Source organism: Podarcis gaigeae (assembly GCF_964106915.1).
Source record: "Podarcis gaigeae genome assembly, chromosome: Z".
NCBI classification, from domain to species: domain Eukaryota; kingdom Metazoa; phylum Chordata; class Lepidosauria; order Squamata; family Lacertidae; genus Podarcis; species Podarcis gaigeae.
In genome coordinates, this window is record NC_139691.1 from 14,935,882 (window position 1) to 14,951,083 (window position 15,202).

Below are 15,202 nucleotides of genomic sequence, written 5' to 3' on the forward strand. Positions count from 1 at the left end.
GAATTCTAAAGGTGAGACACAATCCTTGGAAGTTTGTAAGCAGAGGTTGGATGAATGGTCTATGAATAAGGGCAAAGAACAAATAAACTCACAATCTCTGCAAAGAGTTAAGATTTATTTATTCATTCTGAATCGGTTGGTTTGTTTGTTTTGGTTCTTGGACAAATGGAAGCGACTGTTTCCCAAGTGGTTCCTACTTCTCATCCAAGGTGACGGGTGCGTCTGGCAGGCTCCTGTAGGCGACAGTCCAGAAATTCACGAAAGGAGCTCTCAGGCCTTGCTTCGCTGACTCGTAGTTGATGTCCTTGTTGATCTCCAGGTAGTAGCCATGCTGAATATCATAAGGCACCCACCCAATGGGGACTTCCGATTCCCCTTTGTTGGGGTCACTAGGAAAGGGTGAAGAATACAAACACACACTCAGTGAAAGGTTTGTGACTGGCACAGTGCCAGCTTAAGTAATGTAAGTCACTAAGCATCTCATAAGATGAGGCAAGGAGGGCTGTAACTCAGCGGTAGAGTCTTGCATGCAGAAGGTTCCTGGTTCAAACCTCAATGGCATCTCTGCTGATAGTATATAGACAATACTGAACTAAATGGCCCAAAACTATGATAATGGTATAAGGCAGCTTCCTGTGTTCCAAATTTAGAACAGAGGCAGCCAACATGGTGTAGTTGTTGAACTACAACTTCCATCAGCCCCGGCCATGGTTGGCCAGTGGTGAGGGAGGGTGGGAGTGGTATCTTGAGGGCACCATATTGACTATCCTTGATTCAGACAAACAGGGACAAAGGTGTCAGAAGTATGGGAAATGGTCCTTATGCAGAAAAGGCTGAAGGGACTAGGTCTAGAAAAGGAGACACGGGACATGATACCACTAAGAACCCAAGATCAGAGCAAAAAGGGCCCAGCATCCTGCTTTCACTGTGTCCATTGCAGGTGTATCAATGGGAAGCCTACAAGCAGCCCCTTTCCAGTTGCTCTCCATCATCTGTTACTGAAAGGAAGACTGTTCTTTTTTCTGCCACCTGAGGATAGAACCAGTTTAAATGGGCTTGTTACAGGAGGAGATATTTGGGTTGAAGATAGAAACAGCTCAGCAATGAGGTCAGTTGCATAGAGTGGTCTGACCTCAGCAATTTTCAGGTGGTTCGCAGTGGGGAGAAATAATAGGGTTTTAAAAGCTGGACAGGACTACGTCTCGTGTTTAGGGGTTTGGGAGAAGGACACTGGCAACAAAGTCGAGCAGGCCTTACCCTGTTCTGGCAAAGTTTGTCCAGTAAGCTATCATGTACTTAGAAACCTTTCTGTGCTGAGCTCTGTAGCCCAAAGGAGTGGCAAAAGGTTTCCCAAAGACATACTGAAGGTCATCAGCATGGTCTGCACCAACCCAGCTAGGATAGATAGGCATTCGTGAATCCTGGGAAAACAGGTAGCTGTAAGTCTTGGCACTCCTAAAATGAGGGGGAGAGAGAGAGAGAGAGAAAGGCATAGTGAGTAAGGAAAGAAACAGCAAAATTTACTGGGACTCAAACTCCTCTCCCAACATTCTTACTGGACATATTTTGTATTATTTTAGCTTTCTATATTTTATCTGTCTTGTTTTTATTTGTGTAAGCTGCTTTGAGTCCCAGTCTGGATAAAAGGCAGGATATAAATAAATATAATATAAATAATAAGTCTTGCCCATTACTTTAAGTAGGTCTCCTCCAAGTTAGGACTAGTATCCAATACAATCTTCTTCGGTTTTGTAGTCAATGTTAATTCTGCTCAGGATTAACCCACTGAAATTAATATCCATGACTAACTTATGTCCATTAATTAAAACGGGTCTACTCATTAGGAAGTCTGATGCCCTTAATATTCATATTGCTCAATGGACGTCAAAATTAAAATACACAATAAAATAGCCCCGTTAAAAACATTAAAATATCAGCACTTGTGGTTAACATGTTTAAACAGCATAGCAATTAAAACAGGAGACTTGGGGTCAAGAAATTAAGGGGAATTCAAAGAGGCACATCTTTAAAAGATGGCAGAACAGCAGTGCAAATGGTGTCTCTTGTAGATCAGCAGGGACAGCGGTCCATAACACTAGTGCCACCAGAAGAAAAGGTCATCTCTGCCTTACCACAAGCTAATAATAATTGGGCCTTGAAAAACTAATGTTATTAATTTATTTCTTATGCAGCAACCATCTCACAGAGTTGCCCCAGCCACTCTGGGCGGCTTCCAACAAAAACAGAGGGAAAGGAGAAAAAAGCTTCCTGAAACAGGGCTGCCTTCATATGTCTATGAAAAGTTATACAGCTGTTTTAACTCTTTGACATCTGCAGGGAGAGTGTTCCATGGGATGGGCGCCGATGCTGATAAGGCCCTCCGCCAGGTTCCCTGTCACTTCACTTTTCGCAGTGAAGGAACTGCCAGAAGACTCTTGGAGCTGGACCTCAGTGTCCGGGCTGAACAATGGGGGTGGAGGGTTTCATTTGTTGATCTTAATACCCTTTCTGGGAAATGAAGAGGAAGTCTGCCTTTCAGAAAACCGAAGTTGTTACGCCACCCAGAAAAAGCGGTTTACATAAAGCAATGTAAAATATTCTTCAGAAAACAAAACTTTGTTTCTACAGTCTACAGTGGTGCCCCGCAAGACGAATGCCTCGCAAGACGGAAAACCCGCTAGACGAAAGGGTTTTCCGTTTTTGAGGTGCTTCGCAAAACAAATTTCCTATGGGCTTGCTTCACAAGACGAAAATGTCTTGCAAGTTCCTGCGGGGATTTTTCCTCCCCCCCCCCTTTTTCCCAAGCCGCTAAGCCGCTTATCAGCTGATCCGCTAAGCGGCTTAACAGCTGATCCGCTAAGCCGCTAAACAGCTGATCCGCTAAGCTGCTTAACAGCTAAGCCGCTTATCAGCTGATCCGCTAAGCCCGCTAAGCGCGCTAATCCGCTAAGCCGCTAATGGGCTTGCTTCCCAAGACGAAAAAACCGCAAGACGAAGAGACTCGCGGAACAGATTCTTTTCGTCTTGCGAGGCACCACTGTAAGTTGGTTTGAGGCACTTTAGTGGGAGGACAAGCAACAAATAAATATAATAAATAAATACTGATCATAGAACTTAGAGTTGGAAGGGGCCTTGAGGATCATCTAGTCCAACCCCCTGCAATGCAGGAATATGCAGCTGGTCCATACAGGGATCGAACCTGCAAGCTTGGTGTTATCAGCACCATGTTCTAACCAACTGAGCTAAAGAAACAAGCTGACATAAGAACATGTTAATCCAGATATAGGTAAAAATATATGTATTAAAATTACACGTCTGCCTAAACAAATAAATTTTGAGCAGGCATTGAAAACCGTACTGTGAATGGGTCTGCCTAATATCAATAGGCAGGGAGTTCCAGTGAGCAGGTGCTGCCACACCAAAGGATCAATTCCATGAAAGTGCAGAAGAACCCCCCTAAAAAGGAGGACACAGGATGGAAATACAGTGGTACCTTGGTTTAAGAACAGCTTAGTTTATGAAAACTTGGATTAAGAAGCTGCAAACCCGGATGTAGGTGTTTTGGTTTGTGATCTTTGCCTTGGAATAAGAACATGTTTCACTTCCTGTTGAGTGTGTTCCATTTGTAAACTGAGTCCCCCGCTGCTATGGGAAAGCATGCCTTGGTTTAAGAACGCTTTGGTTTAAGAATGGACTTCCGGAACGGATTAAGTTCGTATAGCAAGGTACCACTGTAAGCAGAGATAATGACTGACCACCAAGTCCTCTCTCTCTCTGAAACCCTAGCTACCAACTCATTGCAGAAACACTCACTTGGCATTTTGGTAATGGAGACTAAGTGTCTGCTGGGTAGGCACCAGAAATATGTAGTCTGTCTCCAGGTCTATCACAGATCTTTTCATGACTTCCTGGTTTGTGTGGTCAGTCCACACCTGGGTATAGAGGGAGAAGGTTTCATTGGCTCCTTCCACCCCCTTCTCCACAGTCAGGCCCTGGGCCACACGGTACATGTCATCCCTGCAGAGAGGAACAAGAGCATCAAACAGCACGTCAGGCAAGTTTGTTCTGGATCCTGGTAGGATGCAGTTAAACCCTTTAAAAAAACCTTATATCTATTAATTACAGTGACTAGCAAAACAGAAACTTTCAAATTCTTATAGGAAAATGTTTGAGCTTCCACCTTCATCAACTGTTCTCAGAACTGTTGAGAGCAGCTTCCAAGGTGGCAGTCCGAGAGTTTTGAGGGTGGACTGCTCAGGGGGGCTTCATTTGCTGAAGCTGAGCAATGGCTGGCACAATCCTCCAGGTGTTTGTGTGCCCATCCAAAAGTTCTCCCTTTTTGCTAATGTTGGATCTATTCCAACATAAAACCTGTCCAATAGGTTGCGGTTTTCAGCATTAAAGGGTTCAGCAACAAGTTGATTCACTCTTTTTGGTCAAAATTTGTGGTTTCTAAAACATGTGTGTATCAGTAGTTTTATCTACATACGGGATATGACCACCCCCCCATTTTTTGCATTCAGTGGTATAAATTAGGAAACTAGGAGCAAGGGTGTTCCCCATCTCTGTCTTATGCCACAGGACAAGGCTGTCCTCTCCTCCACCCACAGATAATCAGGTTTTGCTCCCCCACCCCACCCCTTACGCTGTGATCTTCACTAGCGGGCGGTTGAGAGCAGGCATGTCAATTGAAGCAAAGAAGTGCCCATCCATGTTGTTCACCCCTGCGATGTAGTCAATGTCAGCGGCATTGGCAAAGAGATTTTCTGGCTTATCTGGGAGGAAATCTCCGTCAACCACTGGGGAGAAGGCAAGGTAATGGACGAGAGGATCTGCAGGGGGAGGAGAGAACCAATTGGACTGTTTAGGATAGGAAAGGGACGTCCTGCAGGAGGGATGTCATATGCTATACTACAGCAAAACTACTGAACTGCAGAATTCTAGTCCTCATGATATATAGGCTATGGTGGTAAATAGAACATGATATATAGGTGACTGGGGTTACGTTCCAGGGATCATGCCCGAAGTCAAAACAGAGTATAGTCAAAATACATTGGGTTTAACGGCAGGTGGGAATGCCAAAGTTATTTCTCCTGGACCCCCACTCTCACTTTCCACCACCTGTTAATTAAAAATAAATAAATAAGGCCAAGCACATGAAGCCAGATGTGCACAAGTTAACTGTAAGTTAACTGTATATAACTATCAGAATACCCATTGCTGGGAATCAAGAATTGGGAGAGAGCTGTTATGCTCAGATCCTGCAAGTGGGCTTCCTATAGATGGCATCTAGGTTGGCCACTGTGAATTCCTCCAAGGGACCTTGTTGAAAGAGCAAATCTTACACTTTGGGATGGGAATTAATACTCTGCCTATAGCACTCATCTTCTTCCTTTTCTTATTTAATAGTAATTCCTATTTGAGCATGCTAGGTGACCTCCCAGTTCCTCTCCACTTTTCAAATCCTATGTGCTATCTGTGCATTTTTTGTGTGTGTGCGTTGCAGAACTGGCCTTGCTACAGGCACCACATAACGTTCATTCCAGATTTTTCAAAAATCAATGTTAAAACATGGGGGTGGGGGGACCACACCATGAAACTCCCTGCCCATTGACAACAGGCTGGAGCCTTCGCTATACCCTTTCCAGCACCTGCCAAAAAACATTTTTGCTTTGGCAAACCTATCGACAGACACGCAGCATGTTGGAAGGTTTCTTAATCTGGTTTTTAGCTTATCATTAGTTTTAATTATTTGCTGAAGGCTTTTAATTGTTGCTTTTAACAGGGTTTATTTTTTAAGCATAATTTCATATATTTATTCTTTTCATAAACTGCTTTAAAAGTTTTGTGATATATGAAGATTTTACAAAATAAATAAATAGCACTCCTTTTTAAAGGACACTTCTGTTTAGCTTTCCGAAGTCTCTGGAGGGACTCCTCACAGTTTACAGAGGCATCCATTCCCAGCCCCACCTCACCGCTTGAAGTCCAACTTACAGCGCAGATTAAGCACCTCTAGGTGGTAGGCAAGCGTCAGGGCCTTGGGGTCGGTGACCTTCAGGCAGTTCGCTAGCTTTGTGGTGTTGTCTGTTGGGCAGCCGACTTTCTGAGCTACCTGCAAGAAGAGTCAGAGGAGAAATTCAGGCAAGTTAACGTTCAAACGAGACCACTTCCCAATGGGCATTTTCCGAAAACCATGTACAGTCATACCTCATCTTATGTTTGCTTCAGGTTGCGTCCCATGGTGACCTGGAAGTACCGGAAAGGATCACTTCCAGGTTTCGCTGCTTGGGCATGCGCAGACACACAAAATGACACCACGTGCATGTGAATCACGACCTGCGCATGTGCAGATGCGCAGACGTGGATTTCATTCTCTTCAGGTTGCGAACGGGGCTCCAGAACGGATCCCATCCGCAACCAGAGGTACCACTGTACCTCGCGAGCCAAAGAACACAGCCTATCCCTTCAAAATCCATAATTCTTCCATACAACATGTAAAAAGTGCTGTGCAAAGGTTTAACTGTTCTATTAGTGACTCCTGCCCAACTGAAGATAGGACAACACTGGAGGCATCAGTCCCCTTTTACCACCCAAGCCTGGGGAAGTACAGTATGGAATCAGGCACTATCTGAGAAAAGAACAAGAGCACAACAAGCAGGCCAGATGTGTTAAATCTAAAGATTATTTCTCAGTCACCTGGTACCTTTTCATTGAGTTCATCTTACGTTAGGAGAGCGAACATCTCCCTCCAGGTTCACAGTGCCCATTATGGGGAGATACGATTCCCAAGGAGTTTTGTTCCCCTGGCATAGTTGTTTTGTACACTTGTGTCTGCTTTGTTATCAGTTCTCACCATCATAAAAAGTACTCCATTTTATCTATAATTTTTCAGAATTCAATGCATCATAATTTCTTGTTTTGTTGTTGTCATGCTACATGGATGTGGTTTTTGTGTTACTCCGGAAAAAAAATTTGAAAAATCATTTTGAAAAAAGAAAGAAAACTCTCCAATTTGACATTGCATTACCTTGGTAGCCCAGTAGAGGGGGTTCTTCTGAATGGCCCAAGAGCAGAGGCCGACTCCACTCTGGCTGATAGCCCGCTTGATCAATCCTTTGTTGTAGGGCGACAGCATCTACCGTGCAGGAGAAGGGACAGAAGACAGTCATAGGAGATCATAGGAAGTTGCTTTATACCGAGTCAGACAACCGGTCTGTCGTGATGCTCGGCAGAAGAAGGACTTGATGATGATGATGATAATAATAATAATAATTTATTTATACCCCGCCTATCTGACTGAGTTTCCCCAGCCACTCTGGGCGGCTTCCAATCAAGTGTTAAAAACAATACAGCATTAAATATTAAAAACTTCCCTAAACAGGGCTGCTTTCAGATGTCTTTTAAAAGAGAAGATAGCTGCTTATTTCCTTCACATCTGAAGGGAGGGCATTGATATCCAAGACAAAAAAAATAAAGCTCAGAAGGTGGTACTTGGTAAGAGGTCAGCATTCAGAAAATTTCAGCTTCCCTTTGGGGAGGGGAATCAAGCTTCTAGTCCTTATATTGTTTAGGAAAATAGGAAACCGCTATCTAGGGTTGGCATACAGTGGTACCTCGGGTTAAGAACTTAATTCGTTATGGAGGTCTGTTCTTAACCTGAAACTGTTCTTAACCTGAGGTAACACTTTAGCTAATGGGGCCTCCCGCTGCTGCCGTGCCACCAGAGCACGATTTCTGTTCTCATCTTGAAGCAAAGTTCTTAAGCCGAGGTACTATTTCTGGGTTAGCGGAGTCTGTAACCTGAAGCGTATGTAACCTGAGGTACCACTGTATTTCAAAAAGTGAAAATCCGGACACAAAAGTTGTTGAGCTTGTTTTGGCGAAGTTGTTGAACCTGGGGCATTCTGAATGCAAAGTATGTGCTCCACACCACTGAGCTTTGGCCCTTTCTCCTAAAAATATAATAGGATTCTAGTCCTCAAAGTTCTGAATAAAGGGATGCTCTATGCCGCTGAGCTATTACAGCCCTTCCCCAAGCTGCCGTTTCACAACAGACCCTCTCCACCCATCCCTTGCTCCTCCCAGCATTCCACCCCACTCCCTGACTGCCACTCATTCTTCCAGTAGCTCTTTCCCCACAATAACAAAACCACATATTGTGACTCAACTCCTGAACCAGTCAAGAGCCCCACACCTAGGAAAAATTAAAATTAAATTGAATAAAAACCCTTAACAAAATGAAATAGAAAGAAAGGGCCCCATACCTGTAAGGAGACACTGACGGCCCCAGCAGACTCTCCAAAGATTGTGATGTTGTCGGGGTCCCCTCCAAAGTTCTTTATGTTTCTCTTGACCCAGGCAATGGCCATGTGCTGGTCTTTGAGGCCATAGTTACCTGAAAGAAAAGAGCTGGAGTCACACACACACACACACACACACACACACACACACACACACCTAGGAGTAAGCCTGCAGGGCTGTTGTCAAGCAGAAAAGTGGGACATAAATATTTCAGTTAAATAAATAAATAAATAAATAACTCAGCTGAGCTTTTCTGAGCCAGACCACTGTGAGGCCAGACCAGGAAAAGCAACACAAAGAACCTTTAGCATTAAAAAACACCATAAGATTTTGTAGATTAGATGTATTGTGTGTGATTTTCAGTTGTCAGGTACATATACACATGTAGGTGTAGATCAGGGATAGGAAACCAGGAGCCCTCCAGATGTTTTTGGACTCCAACTCCCATCAGCCTCAGCCAGCAAGGCCACCAGTCTGGGATGATGGGAGCTGTATTCCAGCAACATCTGGAAGACTACAGATCCCCCTTCCCTGAATTAAGGAGGAACATTTCCTGCTGCATGCAAGACATGGAAGAATGCCTCTGAAAAAGGCATTCCCTTATTAAATAATTCCTCTTCTTAGATCAGGGATGGCACTCCAGATGTTGTTAAGACTCCAGCTCCCATCAGCCTCAGCCAGCATGGCCAGCGTTCAGAGGAATGATGGAGCTGCAGTCCAGCGGCATACGAAGAGTCACAGGTTCCCAAGCCCCCAATGAAAAGGTTGGAGGGAAACGGCAAAACAAACTATAACTTATGCAAGATGACTGTAGCGGGGGGGGGGGAGAAATATCCCCCCAAAGAAGGGTCTTACCTGGAAGGCTAGCATCTCCTGTGCTGAGGAAACCCAGAGGTCCAAGGCGGTAGTTGAGCGTCACCACAATGACCTTTCCGCGGGTGGCAATCTCCTCCCCGTCGTAGAGGTAGTTGCTCAGGAAGTTGGGTCCCTGGCCACCACCCCAGAGAAAGGCTCCCCCATAAATCCAGATCATCACGGGCAAGTTGGTGGACACTGAAGGAGAAAGGGGAAGGGATGAAGAAGCAGAGGTGTGAGCCAGCTGGAAGCCAGAACTCAAAGATCTCTGCCTAAATATCCATTGATGACTGATAGGGGCAACAACATTTAAAGCAGGAGTGCCAGAGCAGTTTATTTAGCCCAAGGGCCACATTCATTTCTGGGTAACCTCCTAGGAGCCACATGCCAGTGGTGGGCGGGGCTAAAGGCAAAAGTGGACAAAGCAATCAATGTAAATTTTACCTTTTGTGCGGCAGGACTAGTTTCTGCACACGCTCACACACTGTTCTCTGTTCCCTAACCAGGAAACCAAGAGGCATTGTCAGAGGGTGCAAAGCAGGGTTGGTGAGGGGTATAACTGCAGAGTTTCCCCATGGCCAGAGAGAGGGAGGGGGCTGGAAGGCTGAGGTTCCCCTCCCACCCCAGTTTAAAGGATACAATGCCTCTATGAGGATTCCCAAAGATGCCATTCCTCCTCTGGATAAGTGGAGAGTGGGGAATGATAGTCATACCTCATGTTACGTTCTTTCAGGTTACGTCCTGCGGCGACCCATAAGTACTGGAAAGGGTTACTTCTGGGTTTCGCCACTCGTGCATGCGCAGAAGTGCAAAATGATGTCACATGCATGCGCAAAAACGGCGATTGCAACCCGCGTGTGCGCAGATGCGCCACTGCAGGTTGTGCTCTTTTCATGTTGTGAACGGGCCTCCAGAACAGATCCCATTCGCAACTAGAAGTTGTATATTGATTTTGGCGTGGCAAGAAATCACATGACACCCACCCACACCAGCTCTCATGAAAGCTGTTGTTGTTACCCAGTGCAATGAAAGTCAAAAACGATAGCTCTCCCTCCCACAAATTAACACATGCCACTGCACAGTGAGGAAAACGTCTGCACAAGACCCCATACTCTGCCTCAGCTATCAGCCAAAGAGCATCGGAAGAGCCCTGCTGGATCAGACCAGTGGCCCACCTAGTCCAGCATCCGGTTCTCACCATGGCCAGCCAGCAAGTGGGATACCAGGAAGCAGGACCTGAGCCCAAGAGCCCCCTCCTCTCCTGTGGTTTCCAGAAACTGGTATTCAGAAACACTGCTGCCTCCAGCCATGGAAAGAGAGCGTAGCCATCACGGCTAGTAGCCATGAACAGCCTTCTCCTCTTTGCATTTTTCTAATCCCCTTCGAAAGCCATCTAGTTGGTGGCCATCACTACCTCCTGTGGGAGTGAGTTCCATAGTTTAACGCTGTGCTGCGTGAAGAAGGACTTTTCTCTGCCCTGAATCTTCCAACATTCAGCTTCATTGGATGCTATGAATTCTAGTGTTACAAGAGAAGTGTGTGTGTGTGTGTGTGTGTGTGTGTGTGTGTGTGGAATTGTCCACTTTCTCCATGCCAGGTGTAATTTTACAAACATCTGTCGTTTCACTTCTCACTCACCTTTCCTCTAAACCAGTGTTTCCCAAACTTGGGTCTCCAGCTTCTTTTGGGCTACAATTCCCATCATCCCTGACCCCTAGTCTTGCTAGCTAGGGATGATGGGAGTTATCATCCAAAAACAGCTGGAGCCCTAAGTTTGGGAAACACTGCTCTAAACTTAAAAGCCCCAAATGCTACAACCTTTTCCTCATAGGGGAGTCATTTGATCACTCTGGCTGCTCTTTTCTGAACCTTTTCCAACTCCACAATATCCTTTTTGATGGACACTGACCTTCTTTTTTCCCTTGAGGGACCCAGATGTTGAGATAAAGACAATCTTGGGTGCCACGCACATCTGTCTGGGTGAGTGTGGACTGCATGCAACGATTCTTATACTCCTTGGCCTGCAGGGTGCCTGAGAGAGAAATTGATGAACACACGTACAGGACTGTCAGCTTGGCATCCAGGGGGAAGCTTGTTTTGTTTTATATTTTCAAATAGTTCTGGTTGAGCTACACACACAAAATACAAAATCACAACACAGCAAAAGAAACATCAAAACAAAAGTGGGGGATTAACACAAAGAGAGGTAAAGCCAAAGGGCATGTAGTGTTTGACACCCTGGCAATTATCACTTTGAGCAGCCTGTTAATATGGTTGCTCTTAAGTCATAAGAACTTAACAACATACATGGCAGGAATGCCAAAGAAGTGCAGCCTTTCTAGGCGAGTTCAGTATGACAGCATCATACACACATTTAACTCGCATGACTTCAAGGAGGGGTCGTTGAAATGGCACAAATTAAATCCAAGGGAGGATTTTGGGATTACCTGGTGCAAAATGAATTTTCAAGTTCTACTCTTCACTCGTGGGGGCAAGACCTGCCCAGTTCCTAGCTCTGGGAGGCTTCCATGAGATCTTGTAGCATGGACAGAACTCTTGAAACCAGCACTAGTTGCAATTATATTGTTTATCCTCTGATCTAAAAGTCTTTATTAAGCCGGAGATTGTTATAACACCTCGATTAACAGAGCCGAATCTGTTTCCGGGGCCAAACAAGATCTCAAAATTGTATGGAGTTTTGTAGCAACTTTGGGTAGTGACAACTTAAGCTTGGAAGACAACTGGACAGGTCTCTCTGGAAAAATGGGACGGCTATGTTTGGCAAATCGCCTCATTAGAAAAATTAACTCAGACCCTGAATGTGGCAAGAGTGAAGCACACACATATATGTGTGTTTTGAATTATTTTATAGAGGTCAAATTGATGACCCAAGCCCTCCTGCATTGCACCCCTTTCCTCATAGGGGAGTCACTTCAGCTAGGCCATATGGTTAAGCTCAGGGTAAAAATGAGTTTAGGAACATTGGAATCTTCCTTGCATTGCTTCAAACCATTGGTTCATCTTGCTCAGTACTGTCTACACCAACTGGCAGCAACCCACCAGGGTTTCAGGCAAGGAGTCTCTCCCAGCCGTACCTGTATATGTCACAGGAGATTGAACAGGTGAACTTCTGCATGGCAGCTCCAGTTGCTGTTTTCTCAATCTGAGCCCCACCCCACTGTAATTATGGACATAACAGCACAGGTGAACCTTGTGAGGATTCCTAATATCATAGAATGAATCATAGAATCATAGAGTTGGAAGAGACCACAAGGGCCATCGAGTCCAACCCCCTGCCAAGCAGGAAACACCATCAGAGCACTCCTGACATATGGTTGTCAAGCCTCTGCTTAAAGACCTCCAAAGAAGGAGACTCCACCACACTCCTTGGCAGCAAATTCCACTGTCGAACAGCTCTTACTGTCAGGAAGTTCTTCCTAATGTTTAGGTGGAATCTTCTTTCTTGTAGTTTGGATCCATTGCTCTGTGTCCGCTTCTCTGGAGCAGCAGAAAACAACCTTTCTCCCTCCTCTATGTGACATCCTTTTATATATTTGAACATGGCTATCATATCACCCCTTAACCTCCACTTCTCCAGACTAAACATGCCCAGCTCCCTTAGCCGTTCCTCATAAGGCATCGTTTCCAGGCCTTTGACCATTTTGGTTGCCCTCCTCTGGACACGTTCCAGTTTGTCAGTGTCCTTCTTGAACTGTGGTGCCCAGAACTGGACACAGTACTCCAGGTGAGGTCTGACCAGAGCAGAATACAGTGGCACTATTACTTCCCTTGATCTAGATGCTATACTCCTATTGATGCAGCCCAGAATTGCATTGGCTTTTTTAGCTGCCGCGTCACACTGTTGGCTCATGTCAAGTTTGCGGTCAACCAAGACTCCTAGATCCTTTTCACATGTACTGCTCTCAAGCCAGGTGTCACCCATCTTGTATTTGTGCCTCTCATTTTTTTTGCCCAAGTGCAATACTTTACATTTCTCCCTGTTGAAATTCATCTTGTTTGTTTTGGCCCAGTTCTCTAATCTGTCAAGGTCGTTTTGAAGTGTGATCCTGTCCTCTGGGGTGTTAGCCACCCCTCCCAGTTTGGTGTCATCTGCAGATTTGATCAGATGACACCAATATAATATAATGATGTAGAAACCATTTTCAGCATTTGGAATGTTCATAGGGGGCATTGTTAGTAGTTAAAAGTGCAGACATAAAAAATAACGTAAAAAAAAGTGCAGACGTAAAAAATAAAATACATTTTTTTAAAAAATGTTAAAAAAGAAAGTGCAGACATCCCCCTGCTCCCTCTTTACCTGGCCAGCCTGGGTGAGGCTGGGGGTCTTCAAGAGTCTTGGTAGGTGCAGCAAAAGGGATTCCTTTGAAGATGTCCACATAATCCCCGAAAAGGCCCAACTTTTTATTGACGCCTTCCACAAAACCTCCTTCTGTGTTCACGATGCCCAGCTAAACCAACAAAAAGGGAAGAAATGTATTTGAGTTTCATGTGCCATTACCTATATAGCCAAACCACACAAACACAATTTTTAGTTGGGGCCAGCAGAAGGAAATGGACACTTAGGCAGTGGAAACCCTCTAAGACAGCCAAATGAGGACTAAGCATAGTAGGGAGAAACAGAAAACTATCTAAGTGGGGGAGAATGTAATGGAACCGTCAGACAGAGAATGCTCCATGCTGCAACACTTCATTGTAGGACCCACTTGTATAACTCTATAAGAACACTTAAAAAAAAATAAGCCCCTCTGATCCTATGGATTTAAGAGAAAAGTTCTTTGGATCCTGATTCCTGATTAGCAGCAGCTTGGTGGTGGTCCCTTAAGCAAATATTTTGATGCCCATGCTTACCTTTGCTGCCCCCACTGCGCCCAGGCAGAGGGCAAGGCACATTACTTCCCAGCGACCCATGGTGTGCTCCAAATGGGGCTTATTCAGTACAGGTAGGTGCCTTTATACCCCAAACCTGACTCAACTTATCTCTGCATGGGACAAGGGAGTGGCACTATCGTCATGGAAGGTTCCATTGGGCTGCCAAATAGATGGTGTAAACTTCCAAGGTAAATGTGGGGTGACTGGGGGTAACCTTGAGACTTACCTTGGCACAGGCTGAGTTCTGTCCCCATCCATTCAACAGCTGGCACTTCTCTCACATCCAAAGCTTGCTGTGAGTTATAAGTGAGGTGAGCACAGATGAAAAACTAGGATCAATCCCCACCTTTATGTTTCTCAGAAGGATTCAACTGGAAACTGAACTAACAGAGGGAATTCCAACCTCAGCATACCCCTTAAAGCAAACATTTAGAACATTCCAAATGTGATCCACACAAACCATTCTTAATGCATGGAAAGAGAAGGCAGGACTCCTAACTCCAGCACTGTCCCCTCTGGCAGCCCTCGCCTCCCACCCACAATTTCACAACACTTCTTGACGATTTTATGTGGCCAGATAGAGAACAGAAGGTCTATACCAGTTATGTGACTTTTATAACAGAAATACACCACTATCAGACCAAGAAATACGGACTAAATAAGGACACTTACAAACCCCTTGGATGCTACTTCTCTAAATCTGCACTTTTTTTGCTAACCCAGTAAGTAAGCAAACTGCCACCACTAAGGCGGCCACAAGGCCAATGGCCGCATTTGAAAGACTTGTAATAGCCACAGAAGGACAAGGCCCAGGTATAACATCCATAATCTATAGCATTCTACTCAGTGCATCGGTAGGTTCACTTGACCCTATTAAACATCAAAGGGAATGTGATTTCAGCTATGAATTTGACCCAGGTCAATGGAATAGACATTGGACAAAAAAAACCCTTTAATTCTATTTTGGCAAGCAATAGAAAATTACCCTAAAACTCATATATAGGTGGTACCTAACACCCAGGAAGCTGGCAATGATCCATCCTGGCACCTCACCCCTTTGCTAGAGGAGCTGCCCCACACTTGGTACATTGTCCATGGTCCACATGTGGTGGAAATGTAAAAAAATCCAGCCCTTCAAGAATTCAATTAACAA

The 15,202-nt window shown here is 44.9% G+C and overlaps 1 protein-coding gene across 1 annotated transcript; it reads right to left on the reverse strand.

The window, feature by feature from the left end:
* Positions 1-140: 140 nt before the first annotated feature.
* Positions 141-14,103, reverse strand: CEL (carboxyl ester lipase). The gene is made up of 11 exons (XM_083721406.1): positions 14,029-14,103; positions 13,478-13,628; positions 11,069-11,191; positions 9,160-9,357; positions 8,268-8,398; positions 7,031-7,138; positions 5,998-6,115; positions 4,646-4,832; positions 3,814-4,017; positions 1,258-1,455; positions 141-389 (listed from the first exon to the last, which is right to left on the reverse strand). The coding sequence occupies exons 1-11, from the start codon at positions 14,086-14,088 to the stop codon at positions 194-196; spliced, it is 1,674 nt and encodes a 557-aa protein (XP_083577532.1). The 5' UTR covers positions 14,089-14,103; the 3' UTR covers positions 141-193.
* Between the last annotated feature and the right edge of the window lie 1,099 nt (positions 14,104-15,202).